Source organism: Coregonus clupeaformis, chromosome 21 (genome assembly GCF_020615455.1).
Source record: "Coregonus clupeaformis isolate EN_2021a chromosome 21, ASM2061545v1, whole genome shotgun sequence".
In the NCBI taxonomy this organism is placed as follows: domain Eukaryota; kingdom Metazoa; phylum Chordata; class Actinopteri; order Salmoniformes; family Salmonidae; genus Coregonus; species Coregonus clupeaformis.
In genome coordinates this window covers 47,036,248-47,059,629 of record NC_059212.1, presented here as the reverse complement: position 1 = coordinate 47,059,629, position 23,382 = coordinate 47,036,248, and the positions used below count along the sequence as shown (strand labels likewise).

Genomic DNA, 23,382 nt, shown 5'->3' with positions numbered 1-23,382 from the left:
GGTCTCTCTAGAGATGTTAGATCGGGTTCAAGTCCGGGCTCTGGTTGGGCCACTCAAGGACATTCAGAGACTTGTCCCGAAGCCACTCCTGCGTTGTCTTGGCTGTCTGCTTAGGGTCATTGTCCTGTTGGAAGGTGAACCTTCGCCCCAGTCTGAGGTCCTGAGTGCTCTGGAGCAGGTTTTCATCAAGGATCTCTCTGTGCTTTGCTCCATTAATCTTTCCCTCGATCCTGACTAGTCTACCAGTCCCTGCCTCTGAAAAACATCCCCACAGCATGATGCTGGCACCACCATGCTTCACCGTAGGGATGGTGCCAGGTTTCCTCCAGATGTGACATTTGGCATTCAGGCCAAAGAGTTCAATCTTGGTTTCATCAGACCAGAGAATCTTGTTTCTCATGGTCTGAGAGTCCTTTAGGTGCCTTTTGGCAAACTCCAAGCGGGCTCCATGTGCCTTTTACTGAGGAGTGGCTTCCGTCTGGCCACTCTACCATAAAGGCCTGATTGGTGGAGTGCTGGAGAGATGGTTGTCCTTCTGGAATGTTCTCCCATCTCCACAGAGGAACTCTGGAGCTCTGTCAGAATGACCATTGGGTTCTTGGTTACCTCCCTGACCAAGGCCCTTCTCCCCCGATTGCTCAGTTTGGCCGGGCGGCCAGTTCTAGGAAGAGTCTTGGTGGTTCCAAATTTCTTCCATTTAAGAATGATGGAGGCCACTGTGTTTTTGGGGACCTTCAATGCTGCAGAAATGTTGGTACCCTTCCCCAGATTTGTGCCTCGACACTATCCTGTCTCGGAGCTCTACGGACAATTCCTTGACGACCTCATTGCTTAGTTTTTGCTCTGACATGCACTGTCAACTGTGGGACCGTATATAGACAGGTGTGTGCCTTTCCAAATCACATGTGGACTCCAATCAAATTATAGAAACATCTCAAGGATGATCAATGGAAACAGGATGCACCTGAGCTCAATTTCAAGTCTTATAGCAAAGGGTCTGAATACTTACGTAAATAAGGTATTTCTGTTTTTTATTTTAAATACATTTGCAAAAAAATCTAAAAACTTGTTTTCCTTTTGTCATTATGGTGTATTGTGTGTAGATTGATGAGGAACAAAATTAATTTAATCCATTTTAGAATAAGGCTGTAACATAGAAAAATGTGGAAAAAGTTAAGTGGTCTGAATACTTTCCGAATGCACTGTATATTTCACTTTCTCTGGTCACAGTAACAACATGAATTTGTGCAGATACGCTGCGACTCGAGTTACACATTAGATGGTCAGTCTCACCGGATGAAAGAAAGGAGAGAGCAGAGAGGAGATTCTGCAATTCTGTCCACAACAATGTTGTTCCACCGCTCTCTCCCCCTCCGCTGAGACTAATGCCGTGTTCAAATCAAATGGGTTGGTGACCACTGGTGTAAAACATAACACTTCATTTAGAGTAAACTGGACTCACTTTGCTTAGTGTTGACGCTGTTACACGTTCTCAGTGTAAGAAATGAACACTTACAGTAAGTCCTTTATGGGGTGTTGTTTTAACGCTATTGTGTAAAGCCTAATTTGCATATTTCCCAGGGTGCCTTTTCTTTTCGAGTGAATTGTAGAGTTACCACCCATGGCTGTGTTTGTTAGTTACAGAGACTTGCTTATTGAATTATTTCCTTTTAAAGGCTTGTGGTTTTCCCCAAGTAGCTAAGCAAATACTATCATTAAAATTAAACTCTATGACAATACAATACATAAATCATAAGGCCTTACTTTGATGGCCTAGTTTTACCCTAATACAGTGGTGTTGGGAAACTCCTGGTTTACAGGCCACATCTGGCCTGAAAGTCACATTATGCTGGCTGGCTAAGTGATGTGCAATTCCTTTTGGAATCCAGACAGAGTTATCCAACAGTTGGAATTTTTATTCAAACGCAACTTGCATTCAGAATGACTAAAAGGGTTAAGAACTCTGGTAAAGTAGAATACCTCAATGATTTAAACTGGAACAACCATTTAAATCTAACTAGCTGATTGGATTAGTTTAGACAAATGTATGTTATTTATCTCTGTGTAGAATAAGATTAATCAATCCATCATTGTACATTCAAAAACACAGATATGAAAAACAATCCCTGTTTAACTCTCCAAAGTGTACAACACCAACACCGGGGTTTATTTTACACCACTGAGTGTTAATTTCACCCTTACTGAGTGAATTTAACTCCTGAAAGAACACTACAAAATGATCATGCACACACACACTCACACACACACACACTCACACACACACTCACACACACCGGTCCCATTTGGAGAACAGCTGTGGAAGGTTTTTATGATCCACAGGTTGTTAATTATGCATCTATGGAGCTATAGAATAATATAATGTATCTGTAATGTTTTCCCTTCTCTGTAAATTGTTGGGAACCTCCTGATGAAACGATGACCGGGATATTTCATAGTACATTAACGTTTGCCGGGGTGGTTCCCTGGCTGTCCCCCAAAGATGGAGGTCAAATTTAAATCTGAGCTGCGTCCCAAATAGCACCCTATTCCCTATATAGTGCACTACTTTTGACCGGGGCCATATGCACTATGTGATGAATAGGGTGCCGTTTGGAATGTACCTCTGATAATTACAGGGATGTTAGCCGTGCAGCCAGGCACTGGACCAGCTCTCATTAGAATTCAACACGGAGCATTCCGCTCATAAAACATGAATCAACCCTAATAGGATTTTAATTAAAATATTAAACACAAAATGGTTGATTCAGGGTAGCATATAAAACATGCTATTATAGTGTATGTAGAGCCCTTATCAGAGATAGCTGAAAGGAATGAGGGATACAAAGTAAATTGAAAGCAGGTGCATCCCCACAGGTGTGGTTAATTAAGCAATTAACATCCTTAGGGTCATGTATAAAAATGACCAGGTTGAAAGAGAGGTCTCATTGGAGCATAGGGGTTTTAAATAGTGTGTGTGTGTGTGTGTGTGTGTGTGTGTGTGTGTGTGTGTGTGTGTGTGTGTGTGTGTGTGTGTGTGTGTGTGTGTGTGTGTGTGTGTGTGTGTGTGTGTGTGTGTGTGTGTGTGTGTGTGTGTGTGTGTGTGTGTGTGTGTGTGTGTGTGTGTGTGTGTGTGTGTGTGTGCGCGCGTGCGTGCAGATATCACTTACGGGAATTTCTGGAGCAGCTCCTGAGACACCATCAACAAAACACCAAATGATGGAAATTCTCGTGGAAGTAAGGTGTCGCATCCCTCCAATAGAGGGAACGCAGAAAAAGGGAGAGCTCGGTTTGTTGTTTTGGAAAGTTGTGAAAGTCTCTGAAAAAGTGTTCAATTGAAAAAGTTACTAGCATTTTGAGTTTGATTTAATTTGAAGCCACAAGGGTCTATTGTCCTACTTGGTTGGAATCAGTTGCTGGGGACCGCTGCTATCTGTCCAGGGATCCTGCTGACCAAGGGTCTGATGAGCTGCTTGGTATAGTAGCTAGCCTAGCTGCCACTGTTAGCTGTCTATCAAGCTAGCTGTTTTCATTTTACATTGCATTTTACATTTTAGTCATTTAGCAGACGCTCTTATCCAGAGCAATTTACAGGAGCAATTAGGGTTAAGTGCCTTGCTTAAGGGCACATCGACAGATTTTTCACCTAGTCGGCTCGGGGATTAGAACCAGCGACCTTTCGGTTACTGGCACAACGCTCTTACCCACTAAGCTAGCTGCCGCCCGTTTCCTTGAGGGCTTGAACGCAGAGCACGACCCATGTAAGCCCTTGTGGCTGGGACCGAGGATAGTCCCGGGCTTGTGACTGTCTAGATCCCTGCTGTTTGTTGCTGTTTCCATCTTCCCTGTCTGGAACTGCGAGGAGTAACACCATAGCCTCCGTTGCTACCATGACAAAGACCAAAGCCGGTGGGAGTACAGTTGATGACAGTGGTGTCTCTCTATCACAGATGAAGGATCTTTTAAACTAACAAAAATATTTCTACAAGCAGTTGTTACAACAACAAGAAAATAGCTTCCAAGTGTTGTGCCCAAATACTGGTGGAGTCAACTAATAAAATAATAGACAACCTGACCTGAGAGGTGCAGGACCTGAAGAACAGTTTACAGTTCTCCCAGGCTCAGCTCGATGAGTTTAAACAGGAAAACGGCAAGATGACAGCAATCTGTAAGTCATTGAGACAGGACATCAGTTCTGTATGTGAATCCATGATAACAATGACGGAGAAATCAGATTACCTTGCGGGACAATCAAGGTGGAACAACATTGTTGTGGACAGAATTGCAGAATCTCCACATGAGACCTGGATGGAGTCTGAGTGAGAGAAATTATCTCTTAGAAACTGAAGATGGGACCACAGGAAGATTGAGGTGGAGCACGCCCACATGATTGGAAAACCCACCACCGGCCCAGGAGATAGGCCGAAGCCGATAGTGGTCAAGTTCATGAAGTTCAAGGACAAGATAGCTGTTCTGGAAAGAGCCAAGAACTTGAGAGGAACATACATTTTCCTCAACGAGGACTATCCTGAAGCTGTGCTCCAGAAGAAAAAATGACTTATCCCGGCAAGAGTGTGCAAAGCTGTTATCAAGGCAAAGGGTGGCTATTTGAAGAATCTCAAATATAAAATATATTCTGATTTGTTTAACACTTTGTGGTTACTACATGATTCCATATGTGTTATTTCATAGTTTAGATGTCTTTACTATTATTATACAATGTACAAAATAGTAAAAAATAAAGAAAAACCCTTAAATGAGTAGGTGTGTCCAAACTTTTGACTGGTACTGTATATATATATTCTGAGCCATATCCCTGTAATTCTTAGAGAAGATATCATGTCAAGTGCTGTGGTTGCAGGTTCACCTGACTCATCTAAAGCCTATTCTTTCGAGGTGTTGCTAAGGCCACCAAGTGCTAACAGTCAGTATCTAAATAATATGTGTGAAATGCTTGATAGTGCATGTGATGTAAACAGAGAGATCTACTTTATTGGGGACCTGAATATTGAACAGCTTTCATCAAGATGTCCACTCAAGAGGAAGCTTCTCACTGTAACCAGGGCCTGTAATCTGGTTCAGGTTATTAATCATCCTACCAGGGTGTTTACAAACACTACAGGAACAAGATCATCCACATGTACTGATCACATTTTTACTAATACTGTAGAACTTTGTTCTAAAACTGTACCCGTACCCATTGGATGCAGTGATCACAATATAGTGACTATATCCAGGAAAGCCAAAGTTCCAAAAGCTGGGCCTAAAATAGTGTATAAGAGATCATACAAAATATTTTGCTCTGACTCTTTTGTGGATGATGTAAAAAATATTTGTTGGTCTGATGTGATTAATAAGGAGCATCCAGACGCTTCACTGAAATTGCTTTTTACATTTTAGTCATTTAGCAGACGCTCTTATCCAGAGCGACTTACAGTTAGTGAGTGCATACATTTTTCATACATTCTTCCAATTATTGATAAACATGAACCTGTTAAGAAACTGACTGTTAGAACTGTTAAGGCTCCATGGATTGATGGCTAATAAGTCTGGCTGCACATCTGACTGGCTGACTTGCTGCAAATTGAAAAATGATGTGACTAAACTCAACAAAAAGATGAAACTGTATCATGAAGCCAAGATCAGTGATATAAAGAATGATTAAAAAAAAAAAAAACTTTGGACTTTAAATGAAATGATGGGCAGAAAGACAAATTAAACAGTTGTCTTATTCATCACAAAACCATTTGATGTTGCTAATTATTTTAATGATTACTTCATTGGCAATGTAGCAAACTTAGGCAGGAAATGCCAACAATGAAGAGCGAGCCATCATACTCATGCATTAAAAAACAAATAATGAAAAAAAAAGCATTGTACATTTGAATTATGTAAAGTTAGTGTGGGAGAGGTGGACAAATTATTGTTTATGATCAATAATAACAAATCTCCTGGCATTGACAACTTAGATGGAAAGCTACTGAGGATGGTAGCTGACTCTATAGCCACTCCTATCTGTCATATCTTTAATCTAAGTCTAGAGGAAGGTGTTTGTCCTCAGGCCTGGAGGGAAGCCAAAGTCGTTCCGCTACCCAAGAGCGGCCTTTACTGGTTCTAACAGCAGACCTATCAGCTTTTTGCCAGCTCTTAGCAAACTGCTGGACAAAATGTGTGTTTGACCAAATATAATGCTATTTCTCAGACTTTCAGCATGTTTATAGAAAAGGGCAATCAACATGTATTGCACTGACACAAATGACTGATGATTGGTTGAAATAAATTGATAATAAGAATACTGTGGGAGCTGTACTGTTCGATTTCAGTTTCAGCCTTTGATATTATTGACCATAACCTGTTGTTGAGAAAACATATGGTTTATGGCTTTTCAACCTCTGCCATATTGTGGATTCAGAGCTATATATCTAATAGAACTCAGAGGGTTTTCTTTAATGGAAGCCTCTCTAATGTAGGGTGTGGTGTACCGCAGGGCAGCTCTCTAGGCCCTCTACACTTTTCTATTTTTACCAATGACCTGCCACTGTCCATGTATGCTGATGACTCAACCATACGTGTCAGCAACCCTTAACAAGGAGTTGTGGTCAGTTTTGGAATGGGTGGTAAGTAATACACTGGTCCTGAACATCTCTAAAACTAAGACTGTATTTGGTAAAAATCATTCCCTAAGCTCTAGACCTCAGCTGAATCTGGTAATGAATGGTGTGGCTGTGGAACAAGTTGAGGAGACTAAATTACTTGGTGTTTCCATAGATTGTAAACTGTAATGGTCAAAACATATAAATCCAATGGTTGTAAAGATGGGGAGAGGCCTGTCCATAATAAATAGATTTTATTTTTTTGACACCACACTCCAAAAAGCTAGTCCAGCAGATTTTAGTATTATATAGAGCCATTATTGCATGGAACTCCCTTCCATCTCATATTGCTCAAATGAAAAGCAAACCTGGTTTAAAAAACACCTCATGGCACAACGCCTCTCCCCTATTTGACCTAGATACACTACATGGTAAAAAGTATGTGGACACCTGATTGTCGAACATCTCATTCCAAAGTCATTAATATGGAGTTGGTCCCCCCTTCGCTGCTATAACAGCCTCCACTCTTCTGGGAAGGCGTTCCACTAGATGTTGGAACATTGCTGACGGGACTTGCTTCCATTCAGCCACAAGAGCACCAAGGCTTTCGACTCTGTCAACCACCGCATTCTTATTGGCAGACTAAATAGCCTTGGTTTCTCAAATGACTGCCTCGCCTGGTTCACCAACTACTTCTCAGATAGAGTTCAGTGTGTCAAATCGGAGGGCCTGTTGTCTGGACCTATGGCAGTCTCTATGGGGGTGCCACAGGGTTCAATTCTTGGGCCGACACTTTTCTCAGTGTATATCAATGATGTCGCTCTTGCTGCTGGTGACTCTCAGATCCACCTCTACGCAGACGACACCATTTTGTATACATCTGGCCCTTCATTGGACACTGTGTTAACAAACCTCCAAACGAGCTTCAATGCCATACAACAATCCTTCAGTAGCCTTCAACTGCTCTTAAACACTAGTAAAACTAAATGCATGCTTTTCAATCGAACGCTGCTAGCACCCGCCCACCCGACTAGAATCACCACTCTCGACGGGTCTGACCTAGAGTATGTGGACAACTACAAATATCTAGGTGTCTGGTTAGACTGTAAACTCAACTTCCAGACTCACATAAAGAATCTCCAATCCAAAGTTAAATCTAGAATCGGCTTCCTATTTCGCAACAAAGCCTCCTTCACTCATGCTGCCAAACATGCCCTGCGTAAACTGACTATCCTACCGATCCTTGACTTCGGCGATGTCATTTACAAAATAGCCTCCAACACTCTACTCAGCAAATTGGATGTAGTCTATCACAGTGCCATCCGTTTTGTCTCCAAAGCCCCATACACTACCCACCACTGTGACCTGTACGCTCTTGTTGGCTGGTCCTCACTACATGTTCGTCGTCAAACCCACTGGCTCCAGGCCATCTATAAATCACTTCTTTGGCAAATCCCCGCCTTATCTTAGCTCATTGGTCACCATAGCAGCACCCACCCGTAGTCTGCGCTCCAGCAGGTATATCTCTCTGGTCATTCCCAAAGCCAACACCTCCTTTGGCCGCCATTCCTTCCAGTTCTCTGCTGCCAATGACTGGAACGAATTGCAAAAATCTCTGAAGCTGGAGACTCTTATCTCCCTCAATAACTTTAAGCATCAGTTGTCAGAGCACCTTACCGATCACTGCACCTGTACACAGCCCATCTGAAATTAGCCCACCCAACTACCTCATCCCTATATTGTTATTTATTTTGCTCTTTTGCACCCCAGTATCTCTATTTGCACATAATCTCTTGCACATCTAGCATTCCAGTGTTAATACTATTGTAATTATTCTGCACTATAGCCTATTTATTGCCTTACCTCCATAACTTGCTACATTTGCACACACTGTATATATATTTTCTGTTGTATTTCTGACTTTATGTTTTTTTTTACCCCATATGTAACTCTGTGTTGTTTTTATTGCACTACTTTGCTTTATCTTGGCCAGGTCGCAGTTGTAAATGAGAACCTGTTCTCAACTGGCTTACCTGGTTAAATAAAGGTGAAAAAAAAAAAAAAAAAAAGTGAGGTTGCGCACTGATGTTGGACGATTAGACTTGACTCGCAGTCGACTTTCCAATTTATCCCAAAGGTGTTCAATAGGGTTAAGGTCAGGGCTCTGTGCAGGCCAGTCAAGTTCATCCACACCGATCTCGACAAACCATTTCTGTATGGACCTCACTTTGTGCACAGGGGTATTATCATGCTGAAACAGGAAAGTGCCTTCCCCAAACTGTTGCCACAAAGTTGGAAGCACAGAATCATCTAGAATGCTCCTAGATGTTTCCACTTCACAATAACAGCACTTACAGTTGACCGGGGCAGCTCTAGCAGGGCAGAAATTTGACGAACTGATGTGTTGGAAAGGTGGCATCCTATGACGGTGCCACGTTGAAAGTCACTGAGCTCTTCAGTAAGGCCATTCTACTGCCAATGTTTGTCTATGGAGATTGCATGGTTGTGTGCTTGATTTTATACGCCTGTCAGTTTGGCCGAAATTTATATGTAGGCTATGTGTGCCATTTTAAAATGTACACCACCATTCAAAAGTTTGGGGTCACTTAGAAATGTCCTTGTTTTTGAAAGAAAAGCAATTTGTTTGTCCATTAAAATAACATCAAATTGATCAGAAATACAGTGTAGACATTGTTAATGTTGTATATGGCTATTGTTTTTTTTATGGAATATCTACATAGGTGTACAGAGGCCCATTATCAGCAACCATCAGTCCTGTGTTTCAATGGGACGTTGTGTATGCTAATCCAAGTGTATCATTTTAAAAGGCTAATTGATCATTAGAAAACCCTTTTGCAATGATGTTAGCACAGCTGAAAACTGTTGTGCTGTTTAAAGAAGCAATAAAACTGGCCTTCTTGAGACTAGTTGAGTATCTGGAGCATCAGCAATTGTGGGTTCAAAATGGCCAGAAACAAATAACTTTCTTCTGAAACTTGTCAGTCTATTCTTGTTCTGAGAAATGAAGGCTATTCCATGCGAGAAATTGCCAAGAAACTGAAGATCTCGTACAACGCCGTGTACACTGGACAGAGGAAGATTGGAAAAATGTGTTACGGACAGACAAATCTAAGTTTGAGATGTTTGGATCACAAAGAAGAACATTTGTGAGACGCAGACCAAATGAAAAGATGCTGGAGGAGTGCTTGATGCCATCTGTCAAGCATGGTGGAGGCAATGTGATGGTCTGGGGCTGCTTTGGGGTTGGTAAGGTGGGAGATTTGTACAGGGTAAAAGGGATCTTGAAGAAGGAAGGCTATCACTCCATTTTGCAATGCCATGCCATACCCTGTGGACGGCGCTTGATTGGAGCCAATTTCCTCCTACAACAGGACAATGACCCAAAGCACAGCTCCAAACTATGCAATAACTATTTAGGGAAGAAGCAGTCAGCTGGTATTCTATCAATAATGGAGTGGCCAGCACAGTCACCGGATCTCAACCCTATTGAGCTGTTGTGGGAGCAGCTTGACCGTATGGTACGTAAGAAGTGACCATCAAGCCAGTCCAACTTGTGAGAGGTGCTTCAGGAAGCATGGGGTGAAATCTCTTCAGATTACCTCAACAAATTGACAGCTAGAATGTCAAAGGTCTGCATGGCTGTAATTGCTGTAAATGGAGGATTCTTTGACGAAAGCAAAGTTTGAAGGACACAATTATTATTTCTATTAAAAATCATTATTTCTAACCTTGTCACTGACTACATTTCCTAAGCATTTTGCTATATTTCCTTTTCAAACCCATTTCATGTATGTTTTCATGGAATTTAAACTTTTGAACGGTAGTGTATGTAGTTCTGTCGTTGAAATGTTCTTGTCTATAAATGTTCTATATTATGTAATGTTTCATGTTTTGTGTGGACCCCAGGAGGAGTAGCTGCTGCTTTCGCAACAGCTAATGGGGATCCTAATAAAATACGACAAAATACCAAGAATCTATGCCAAGGTGCATTGAAGCTGTTCTGGCAGCTCGTGGTGGCCGAACGCCTCATTACGACACTTTATGTTGGTGATTCCTTTATATTGTAGATTACCTGTAGATTGGAGCAACACGACCACAGCCAAACCAAATACAATGATACAAAACTAACTTTGTTCCCAGATCCATTTCCCAGATCCATTTAAAGCATCATCAGTTGTCATTTAAATTAAATACTTTGGCACACAATACAAGACCTCTTGGTCTCCGTAGTAAAATAGATATTTGATCTCAAAGGGATGGACCTTTTTAAATAAAGACAACTAAACCATCTCTCTTACCTGCCCTGCACCTTGATGTCTGAGATGGCGTAGAAGTATCTGGACAGGTTGTTCTCATCCACCATGGTGGCCCCGCTGGCCGGTTTCAGAAGCCGTATCCTCAGGTCCGTCACCGTGAAGAAGTCCCGGAGGTTCCTGGTGGTGTCCAGCTGACCGTACAGGGACGCCATGTTGTGCAGCCGCGGCCCGGCGAACAGCGCGAACCGATCCTTGATCTCGAAGCGAACGGTTTTATCGTACTTCCACACGTAGCCTCGGGAGTAGTCCTCAGTGCAGATGATGTCGAGGAGGGTTCGCTGGGTCAGCTCGTTGACAGTCTTGGGCTCCATGGTGAAGGCGTCGAGGCAGTCGGTAGCGTAGAACTGGTAAGGGGTCCAGGTTTTACCGTAGTCTAGAGATTTCTCCAGAAGCATCTGCTCAGGGCGGCCGGACTCGAAGGTGAGGACGATGTCGTCGGTCAGCTCGATGGTCTTGTTCCAGGACAGAGTGATGTTGACCTCCAGGGGTTTAGGGAACGTACTCCAGGAACTGGACTGCCAGAAGGTTGTGGGGTTGCGGCCCTCGAAGTCGAACATGAGCTCCGGAGGGTGGGCTAGTTCTTCTGTGGTGGCGTCACACTCGTTGTTGCACATGTAAGGGTTTTCCTGTGAGAGAAACAGAGATCAAAGAGTGTTTTATTTTAGAGTGAAGAATGAACAGGTTCATTCAGCATCATTATGAAACATTATAAGGGCGTCATCCCCCCACCCTGCTTATGACAAGTCTTGCAATGTATTATAACTGCATCATAATGCGTTGTACCTATTGACTAAGATAAAGTGCAACTGGGAAGGACGACAGCATAATCATTTGAGCCAAACAATGCATCCTGTAGGCTGTCTTCTCACCACCCCCCTCTCCTCTACTAACAATGTCACCTACTACTAGAGGTACAACTGCATAATAATCCATAATCCATAATTAGATCTACTGTCTCTTCACCTCTATCCTCTACTCCTGTATTCCCCCGCCGCTCATTCTCCCCAGTATGTCTCTGGTCTCATCTACTCTTCCAACCACATTGACTGGATATTCCTGCTGTTCCTCTAGTGTAGATGGGAGAGGAATCCTCAATGACTACCTCTTATGAAACGCATAGCTGAAAAACATACATATTTCATGTGCCTTCATCTGCCCTGCAACACCGAGCCCCAGCACGACTCTGTGTGTGTGTGCTCCTTGTGTGCGTGTGTGTGTTTGAGAGAGATAGAGCGTTAAACAAACTCACATTGACATTCATCTCACCTCTACTCTATATCACAATGGGGCCAGCCACAGATGAGATTTTGATAAACTATAAAACATTTGTTTGCCTGTAATAATTCCAGAGTACTAATACTGGCTATTTAAAATGTAAACGGTATTTAGCACTTGTTATGGTAGTATGATTATGAGGTTGTGATACATCCAACACATTCAAACCAGACTTCATGTTTAACTCAAAGGGAATGCTTGATCTGATGTTCAAATTCAATAAAATGTAATTTATTTGTCACATGCTTCGTAAGCAACAGGTATAGAGTAACAGCGAAATGCTTACTTACGGGTCCTTTTCCAACAATGCAGAGTTAAAGATCAAAAATATAAAATGTAAATATTGACATAAGGATTAAACACACAGTGAGTAATAATAAAAATATAATGGCTATATACAGGGAGTACCAGGTAATAACATGGCTATATACAGGGAGTACCAGGTAATAACATGGCTATATACAGGGAGTACCAGTATCGAGTCAATGTGCAGGGCTACGAGGTTATTGAGGTAGAGATGGACATACAGCTAGGGGTCAAGTGACTAGACAACAGGATAGAAAATAGACAGTAGCAGCAGTAAACTGTAGGTAGGTGTCATGAGCACTCTCTCTCCCTGGTAGCAACATTAATTGCATTCAATTATCTTCCACTCTGCTCACCTCCCTCTCTCTACTCAGCCTAACTAGCTCCACCTGCCCTGCTCTGCTCTTGTTACCTGGCCAGCTGCACTGCATTTCCCACTCACCATCCTCACCTTGCCTCACTCTGTTCTAATTACTCTGCCAGCTGAACTGCATTTCCCCACTACCTCTCCCAGTATATCAAGCCCTGGTTTTCAGCCAAGCCCTGTCAGATCGTCTTCAAACCCCGGACCAGTAACCTGCCTGTCTGCGCTCTGACTCCTGTTTGTGATACCGATCCTTTCTTGACTGCCTCCTTGTTCTACTGCCCCGTCTATCCCAACCTGCCTTCTGGACCTCGACTACTCTCCGATCTTCAGCCCCTCCGGTAACTCGTTTCTGCCTTCTGTCTCTCACCACGATATTTGCCCAGCCCTGATCTGTACTTCTGCCTGCCATTCATATTGCTGTTGTGTGTGTGTGTTCCCCCAGGTCTCCGACCACCAGATGAGCGTGCCCAGACGTTTCACCACCCTCAGCCCGATACGCCGCTCCATCACTGGGGAACACACACACTAAGCACTTGGACTGGACACCCCCGGACATTTGGTGACCCCCGGAGCACAGGTACCCACAGGAGGACCCTGAAAGACCCCTGACACCCCTGGGACTTCTCTTCCCGCCTGTAACCTTGAATAAAGAACTCTGAATTTGAACTTGCGCTCTTGGGTCCTCTTCTGTTCGTGACAGAACGATCTGACCATCATGGACCCAGCGCACTCCCTGACCACGATGGAGGAAGAGCCAGAGAGGACTGCCCTACAGCGACTGGAACGCTCTGAGGGAGACATAAATCGGATGGCTGGCGACATCGCTTCCCTTCTCCAGCTATTCAACCAGCAGCAACAACAGTTCCAACTGCAGCAACAACAGCTAGCCCAAGCCCTGCAACTACTCTCAAGCCCGGCTACTCCACCTGCACCCCCCTGGTCCTTTTGTTCCTGTACCACCGATACTCCTTCATCCCTCCGCTGGAGGTCCCAATGCTGCAGGCCCGGCAGTGCTGCCACCAGATCCCCACGCTCCTGAACCAAGGATTGGGAACCCGGAACGCTTTTGATGGCAACCAGAAGCAAGTAAGACCATTCTTGAGCAGCTGCCGAATCCAGTTTGCACTACAGCCCAGGACTTTCTCAACAGAGGGAGCCAAGGTGGGGTATGTCATCACACATCTCACCGGTCGAGCTCGGTTGTGGGGGAACGGCGGAATTCGACCGGCAAACCCCAGCCTGTGCCTCCTTCAGTGCCTTTGAGGAGGAGATGTTAAAGGTCTTTGACCTAGGCTCGCCAACAGCCGAAGCGTCACAAGCTCTGCTCACCATCCGTCAGGGCAATCGGACAGTGGCAGACTTCTCCATTGACTTTCGTACCCTGGCCAGTCAAAGCTCGTTTAACCCAGAGGCACTGGTGCAAGCCTTCCTCCATAGCCTGGCGGACTATATCAAGGACGAGCTTGTTTCCCATGACCCGCCCTCAACGCTTGATGCCGCCATTGACCTTGCCGTTCGCATTGACCGCCGTATACAGACCCGGAGGAGGGAGAAGGGCCGTCTCAGTCAACCTGCCATCCGTACTCGGTCGATACCGCTTCTGTCCAGCCCCTGCCTGTCAAGTCCCATAGCCAACTCAATCAGCCTGAGCCCATGGAGATTGGCCGTGCCTCTCTGACTCCCGAGGAGCGTCGGCGCCGTCTAAGCTCCAACCTTTGCCTCTACTGTGGTGGCGAGAATCACCGTGTCGCTACTTGTCCGGCAAAAGCCGCAGCTCACCAGGTGTAGGGGGAGATCCGGGTGAGCTCAACAAGCCTTCAGTCTCCCTCCATCCGAAAGACCCTGCTTCATCTCCGCCTTCAGCTTTCTGACAAGACTCATACATTGGCCGCCCTTGTGGATTCCGGGAGCCGAAGCAAACATCATGGACCCTGAGCTTGCACAGCAACTGGGCGTGAACCATCATCAACTGACACAACCCATTCCTGCACGAGCCCTGGATGGGCATCATCTTGGCACTGTCACTCATATCTCCGCCCCTGTGACAATCCTGCTGTCAGGAAACCACCAGGAGTCCATCCAGTTTCACCTCCTACACTCACCTGGCCAACCACTCATTCTTGGATACCCGTGGCTCCGTCAGCACAACCCCCACATCGACTGGGGAGACAGGAACAGTCCGTGAGTGGGGAAGGAGTTGTCACCAGACCTGTTTAAGGGGGGCCACCCTGCCCGTTCACCGGGAAGGATCTAGCGCTACCTCCGACATATCCAATGTTCCGGCCTGTTACCACAGCCTGAAAGAGGTGTTCAACAAATCCAAGGCGACATCTCTACCCCCACACAGACCCTATGACTGCGCGATTGATCTCCTGCCTGGCACAGCACCTCCCAAGGGTCGTCTGTATTCACTGTCAGCCCCGGAAAGAAAGGCCATGGAGGACTACATTAATGACTCTCTTGCCTCCGGGATAATTAGACCGTCGTCTTCCCCGCAGGAGCGGGATTCTTCTTTGTCGGCAAGAAGGACGGTTCTCTTCGTCCATGCATAGATTACCGGGGTCTGAACGACATCACGGTTAAGAATCGCTACCCACTGCCCTTACTTTCGTCTGCCTTCGAACTGCTGCAGGGAGCCACTGTATTCACTAAGCTGGACCTTCGCAATGCCTACCATCTGGTGCGGATGAGGGAGGGAGACGAATGGAAGACAGCGTTCAACACACCAACCGGCCACTATGAATATCTCGTCATGCCCTTCGGCCTCACCAATGCCCCAGCAGTTTTTCAAGCCCCTAGTGAATGATATCCTCAGGGACATGCTAAATACGTTCGTATTTGTGTACCTTGACGATATTTTAATATTCTCAAAGACTCTGTCAGAACACACGCACCACGTCCGGTTGGTCCTGCGCCGCCTGCTGGAGAACTCTCTTTTCGTGAAGGCAGAGAAGTGCGAGTTCCATGCCAAGACCGTTTCATTCCTGGGGTATGTGGTGACCGAGGGCAGCATTCAGATGGATCTCACGAAGGTGTCGGCTGTCACTTCCTGGCCAGTTCCTGAGTCTCGGAAGAAGTTGCAACAGTTCCTGGGCTTTGCCAACTTTTATAGGAGATTCATCAGAAACTATAGCACAGTGGCTGCACCCCTCACGGCGCTAACCAGCACTAAACAACCGTACCAATGGACATCAGCTGCTGATAAGGCCTTCAATATCCTCAAGACATGTTTCACTTCTGCTCCCATCCTCCAGATGCCAGATGCAGCAAGGCAGTTTGTGGTGGAGGTAGATGCTTCGGACGTGGGAGTGGGTGCAGTGCTTTCTCAAAGAGCAGCTGAGGATGGCAAGATGCACCCCCTGTGCCTTCTACTCCCGTCGGCTAACCCCTGCCGAATGCAACTACGACATTGGGAACCGCGAGCTGTTGGCTGTCAAGCTCGCCCTTGAAGAATGGCGGCACTGGTTAGAGGGGTCAAAGGAACCATTCGTAGTGTGGACAGACCACAAGAACCTGGAGTATATCCAAACAGCCAGGAGGCTGAACTCCCGTCAACAGCGGTGGTCTCTGTTCTTACGCGCTTCAATTTCACGCTCTCCTACCGCCCGGGATCTCGCAACATCAAACCTGATGCTCTTTCCCGGATGTTTCAGAAGGACGAGACCACCGCCATGACAGCTCCCATTCTTCCCAGCCACTTGGTCGTAGCGGCCCTCACCTGGGAGATCGAGAAGCAGGTCATGGAGGCTCTTCGGGACCAGCCAGGTCCAAGCACCAGCGCCCCCAACCGTCTGTTTGTTCCAGCAAATCTCAGGTCACCTGTGATTCAGTGGGGGCACGAATCCCGTCTGGCCTGTCATCCCGGCATCACTCGCACCCTTCATCTGGTCCGCCAGCGGTTCTGGTGGCGGGGGATGAGACGGGATGTCCGAGAATTCATCCGAGCTTGTCCCACTTGTAACCGAAACAAGACTCCCAACCAGCCTCCTGCTGGGTCGCTGCAACCCCTACTCATACCCAAGAGGCCCTGGTCCCACGTTTCACTGGACTTTGTTACGGGCCTTCCGCCCTCTGACGGACACACAGTCATCCTTACCATTGCTGACCGCTTTAGTAAGATGACCCACTTCGTGCCCCTTCCCAAACTACCCTCTGCTAAAGAGACCTCCCAGGTGGTCCTGGAACATGTGTTTCGTATCCATGGCCTACCCCAGGATATAGTGTCAGACCGGGGCCCGCAATTCTCAGCAACCTTTTGGAAGGAGTTCTGTCATCTCCTTGGGGCCACCGCCAGCCTATCGTCTGGATTCCACCCGCAGTCAAACGGCCAGACTGAACGCATGAACCAGGAGCTGGAGAAGGCACTGAGGTGTGTGGCTTCCCAAAATCCCCGGGCCTGGGCTCAACACCTGCTCTGGGTGGAATATGCCCATAATTCACTCACCAGTTCCTCCACCGGGCTCTCCCCCTTTCAGTGTGTCTACGGGTATCAACCTCCACTGTTTGCCAGCCAGGAGGCGGATGCCACCTGTCCGTCTGCTCTTGCGTATGCCCGCCGCTGCCGCCGCACTTGGGCCCAGGCTCGCACTGTGCTCCTGAAGTCTGGAACCAGCTACGCCGTCGGTGCCAACCGACGGAGGACCCCAGCACCTACTTACCGGGTTGGTCAGAAGGTCTGGCTGTCTGCCGGGATCTGCCGCTGCGGGTTGTATCACGAAAGCTGGCCCCTCGCTTCATTGGTCCTTTTCCTGTGCAGAAAGTCATCAGTCCAACGGCGGTCCGACTTCAGTTGCCCGCTTCCATGCGGGTCCACCCCACCTTCCACGTCTCCAAGGTCAAGCCGGTCCATGAAAGTCCCCTGGTCCCTGCAGCTCCGGCGCCACCTCCTCCGCGCCTCGTAGATGGCGGTCCTGTCTTCACCGTCCCGGCGGCTGCTCCGCTCTAGGCGAAGGGGTAGGGGTCTCCAGTACCTCGTTGATTGGGAGGGATATGGTCCAGAGGAGAGGACCTGGATCCCGGCCAGGAGGATAGTGGACCGGACCCTTATCACTGACTTCCACCGACTACATCCTGATCAGCCTGCAATCCGTAGGGGCCGTCCAAGAGGGGTTCCTAGCCGTCCGGCCCGCCCTGCTCCTGTCTCAGTGCCTGTCCTGTCTCCCGACCGTGACCCTCCAGCTCCTTCTGAGGATGAGGAGATTCACTCGGACCGCTCGGAGGAGTTCTGACCCGCCGCCTGCTCCCCTCCACCCTCCCGGCATGATGTTGTTCTTGGGACTTCTGGGGCCGTCCCTTGGAGGGGGTCCTGTCATGAGCACTCTCTCTCCCTGGTAGCAACATTAATTGCATTCAATTATCTTCCACTCTGCTCACCTCCCTCTCTCTACTCAGCCTAACTAGCTCCACCTGCCCTGCTCTGCTCTTGTTACCTGGCCAGCTGCACTGCATTTCCCACTCACCATCCTCACCTTGCCTCACTCTGTTCTAATTACTCTGCCAGCTGAACTGCATTTCCCCACTACCTCTCCCAGTATATCAAGCCCTGGTTTTCAGCCAAGCCCTGTCAGATCGTCTTCAAACCCGGACCAGTAACCTGCCTGTCTGCGCTCTGACTCCTGTTTGTGATACCGATCCTTTCTTGACTGCCTCCTTGTTCTACTGCCCCGTCTATCCCAACCTGCCTTCTGGACCTCGACTACTCTCCGATCTTCAGCCCCTCCGGTAACTCGTTTCTGCCTTCTGTCTCTCACCACGATATTTGCCCAGCCCTGATCTGTACTTCTGCCTGCCATTCATATTGCTGTTGTGTGTGTGTGTTCCCCCAGGTCTCCGACCACCAGATGAGCGTGCCCAGACGTTTCACCACCCTCAGCCCGATACGCCGCTCCATCACTGGGGAACACACACACTAAGCACTTGGACTGGACACCCCCGGACATTTGGTGACCCCCGGAGCACAGGTACCCACAGGAGGACCCTGAAAGACCCCTGACACCCCTGGGACTTCTCTTCCCGCCTGTAACCTTGAATAAAGAACTCTGAATTTGAACTTGCGCTCTTGGGTCCTCTTCTGTTCGTGACAGGTAGGGGTAAAGTGACTAGACAACAGGATAGATAATATACAGTAGCAGCAGTATACTGTAGGTAGGGGTCAAGTGACTAGACAACAGGATAGAAAATAGACAGTAGCAGCAGTATACTGTAGGTAGGGGTAAAGTGACTAGACAACAGGATAGATAATAGACAGTAGCAGCAGTATACTGTAGGTAGGGGTAAAGTGACTAGACAACAGGATAGATAATAGACAGTAACAGCAGTATACTGTAGGTAGGGGTAAAGTGACTAGACAACAGGATAGATAATAGACAGTAGCAGCAGTATACTGTAGGTAGGGGTAAAGTGACTAGACAACAGGATAGATAATAGACAGTAGCAGCAGTATACTGTAGGTAGGGGTCAAGTGACTAGGCAACAGGATAGATAATAGACAGTAGCAGCAGTATACTGTAGGTAGGGGTCAAGTGACTAGACAACAGGATAGATAATAGACAGTAGCAGCAGTATACTGTAGGTAGGGGTAAAGTGACTAGACAACAGGATAGATAATAGACAGTAGCAGCAGTATACTGTAGGTAGGGGTAAAGTGACTAGGCAACGGGATAGATAATAGACAGTAGCAGCAGTATACTGTAGGTAGGGGTAAAGTGACTAGACAACAGGATAGATAATAGACAGTAGCAGCAGTATACTGTAGGTAGGGGTCAAGTGACTAGACAACAGGATAGATAATAGACTGAGCTGTAGCAGCAGCGGATGTGGTGAGTGTGAAAGTGTGCGTGTGTGTGTGTGTGTGAGTGGACGTGTTTAACTATTCTTGTGGGGACCCACAAGAATAGGGTATTTAGGGTTAAGGTAAAAATTAGTGTTAGGGTTAGAATTAGGTTTAGTGTTAGGGTTAGAATTAGGTTTAGTGTTAGGGTTAGAATTAGGTTTAGTGTTAGGGTTAGGAGCTAAGGTAGTTTTAGGGTTCGGGTTAGGAGCTAGGGTTAGGTTTAGAGTTAGGGTTAAGGTTAAGATCGGTGGTTACGGTTAGGGTTAAGGTTAAGGTTAGGGTAAGAGTACAGGTTAGGGTTAGGTTTAGGTTTAGGGTTAGGGGTTTGGGAAAATAGGATTTTGAATGGGACTGAATTGTGTGTCCCCACAAGGTTAGCTGTCAAATGAAATCAAATTGTATTGGTCTCATACAATGTTGTAGGGAAATGCTTGTCACAAGACTTTGTGTGTGTGTGTGTGTGTGTGTATGTGTGTGTGTGTGTGTGGTGTCAGTATGCATGTGTGCACATGTTATGTAGTGTGTGTGTGTGTGTGTGTGTGTGTGTGTGTGTGTGTGTGTGTCAGTTTGTGTGCAGAGTGTCAGTGCAAGAGAGTTAGTTAAAAAAAGGGTAAATGCAGGTAGTCTGGGTAGCCGTTTGATTAGCAGTCTGGGTAGCCGTTTGATTAGCAGTCTGGGTAGCCGTTTGATTAGCAGTCTGGGTAGCCGTTTGATTAGCAGTCTGGGTAGCCGTTTGATTAGCAGTCTGGGTAGCCGTTTGATTAGCAGTCTGGGTAGCCGTTTGATTAGCAGTCTGGGTAGCCGTTTGATTAGCAGTCTGGGTAGCCGTTTGATTAGCAGTCTGGGTAGCCGTTTGATTAGCAGTCTGGGTAGCCGTTTGATTAGCTATTTCTCAGTCTCGTTTATCAGTCTTATGGCTTGGGGGTAGAAGCTGTTCAGGGTCCTGTTGGATCCAGACTTGGTGCATCGGTACCACTTGCCATGCAGTAGCAGAGAGAACAGTCTATGACTTGTGGCTGGAGTCTTTGACAATTTTTAGGGCCTTCCTCTGACACCGACTGATGTAGAGGTCCTGGATGGCAGGGAGCTCGGCCCCAGTGATGTACTGAGCCGTACGCACTACCCTCTATATCGCCTTGCAGTCGGGATGCTGAGCAGTTGCCATACCAAGTGGTTTTTGTACAATATGTGCACATACATTTTTTCTATATTCTTCAAGCTGTGTCAATGTTTTGTGGATCATGGCTAGAAAGCAATGTTCATGTCTTGCCATAGATTGTCATTCAGATTTAAGTCAAAACTGTAACTCGGCTACTCAGGAACATTCCCTGTCTTCTTGGTAAGCAACTCCAGAGTAGATTTGGGCTTGTGTTTTAGGTTATTGTCCTGCTGAAAGGTGAATTAATCTCCCAGTGTCTGGTGTAAAGCAGAATGAAGCAGGTTTTCCCTCTAGGATCATGCCTGCGCTTGGCTCCATCCTGTTTCTTTTCATCCTGAAAAACTCCCCAGTATTTGCTGATGTCAAGCATACCCATACCATGATGCAGCCACCACCATGCTTGAAAATAATGAGGCAGTTACTCGGTGATGTGTTGTGTTGAATTGACCCCAATCATAAGGCTTTGCGTTTAGGCCAAAACGTGTATTCCTTTTCCGTGTTTTTTTGCAGTATTAATTTAGTGCCTTGTGGCATGTTTTGAAATATTTGTATTCTTCTTTTCACTCTGTCATTTAGGTCATTATTGTAGAGTCACTACAATGTTGTTGATCCATCCTTAGTGTTTTCTCCCTTCACAGGCATTGAACTCTGTAGCTGTTTTAAAATCACCAATGGTCTCATGGTGACATCCCTGAGCAGTTTCCTTCTGTCACGCCCTGGCTCTGGGGACTATGTTATGTTGAGCCAGGGTGTGTAAGTCTATGTTTAATTTTCTATGTTGATCTGAGTGACTCCCAATCAGAGGCAACGAGTGTCAGCTGGGTGTCTCTGATTGGGAGCCATATTTAACTGTTTGTCTTGCACTTTGTGTTTTGTGGTTTCTTGTTCCTTTTGGTTTGTGTATCGAAGGACTTCACGTTTCGTTCTTTGTTTTGATCGTGTGATCTAGTCAATAAATATAAATATGTTCACCCGCAACGCTGCGCCTTGGTCCTCTCTGTTCGACGAGCGTGACAGAAGAAACCACCTTAACCAGACCAAGCAGCGTGTTCAGGAGCCATCGCTGGCAGATCTCCGTGGCAACCTCGACTGGATCAAGCAGCGTGACGAGGAGAGAGGATGGACGTGGGAGGAGATGATTGCGAGTCTGGCAAGAGGGAGGAGAGACCCCCAGGAAATTTTTAGGGGGGGGCTCACGACGTCGGGCCAGCAGGTGTACGGGTTAGAGCGGTGCAAAGCGTTGGCAGAGAAGGCCGCCAGGTTAGGGGGGCCACTGGGCACAGAGGAGAGGGAAAGTGTGGAGGCACGGCGAGAGGTACTGGGGTGTGTTACCAGTCCGGTCCGGCCCGTTCCTGATCCCTGCGTGGGGCCAGTGGTGTGTGTCCCCAGTACCGTCCGGCCTGTTCCTGCCATTCCCACCAAGTCAGTGGTGCGCGTCGTCAGCCCAACCCGGCCTGTTCCCGCCATTCCCACCAAGTCAGTGGTGCGCGTCGTCAGCCCGGCCCGGCCTGTTCCTGCCATTCCCACCAAGTCAGTGGTGCGCGTCGTCAGCCCAGCCCGGCCTGTTCCTGCCATTCCCACCAAGTCAGTGGTGTGCGTCGACAGCCCAGCCCGGCCTGTCCCTGCTCCACGCACAAAGCCTACGGTGTGCGTCGACAGCCCAGCCCGGCCCGTTCCTGCTCTCCGCACCAAGTCTGTGGTGCGCGTCGCCAGCCCAGTCCGGCCCATCCAAGCTTCCCGCACCAAGCCAGTGGTGTGCGTCGTCAGTACGGCACGGCCCGTTCCTGCGCTCCGCACCAAGTCTGTGGTGCGCGTCGCCAGCCCAGTCCGGCCCATCCAAGCTTCCCGCACCAAGCCAGTGGTGGGCGTCGTCAGCCCTGTCCGGCCCGTTCCTGCTCTCCGCACCAAGTCTGTGGTGCGCGCGCCAGCCCGGTCCGGCCCGGCCCAAGCTCCCCGCACCGGATCAGTGGTGCGCGCCGCCAGCCCGGTCCGGCTCATTCCCTGCTCCCCGCACCAAGTCAGGGGTGCGCTTCGCCAGCCCGGTCCGGCCCGTTCCTCCTCCACGCATCAAGCCAGGGGTGTGCGTCGTCAGTCCAGCACAACCCGTGCCTGGGTCATGTCCGAGCCGGATCCGCCGCCGAGGCGGAGTGCCCACCCGGTCCCTCCCCTGTTGTGGTTGTTTGGCGCGGCCGGAGTCCGCGCCTTTGGGGTACTGTCACGCCCTGGCTCTGGGGACTATGTTATGTTGAGCCAGGGTGTGTAAGTCTATGTTTAATTTTCTATGTTGGTCTGAGTGACTCCCAATCAGAGGCAACGAGTGTCAGCTGGGTGTCTCTGATTGGGAGCCATATTTAACTGTTTGTCTTGCACTTTGTGTTTTGTGGTTTCTTGTTCCTTTTGGCTTGTGTATCGAAGGACTTCACGTTTCGTTCTTTGTTTTGATCGTGTGATCTAGTCAATAAATATAAATATGTTCACCCGCAACGCTGCGCCTTGGTCCTCTCTGTTCGACGAGC

General features: G+C 47.4%; 1 protein-coding gene across 2 annotated transcripts in view; it reads right to left on the bottom strand.

The window, feature by feature from the left end:
- The window catches only part of LOC121534666 (netrin-G1-like), a 186,285-nt gene that overhangs the window by 103,910 nt on the left and 58,993 nt on the right, over positions 1–23,382 (bottom strand). For both annotated transcript variants that reach the window (XM_045205939.1, XM_041841247.1), the window contains exon 3: positions 10,910–11,553. In XM_045205939.1, coding sequence (XP_045061874.1) covers positions 10,910–11,553 — 644 coding nt within the window. The remainder of the gene's footprint in view (positions 1–10,909; positions 11,554–23,382) is intronic.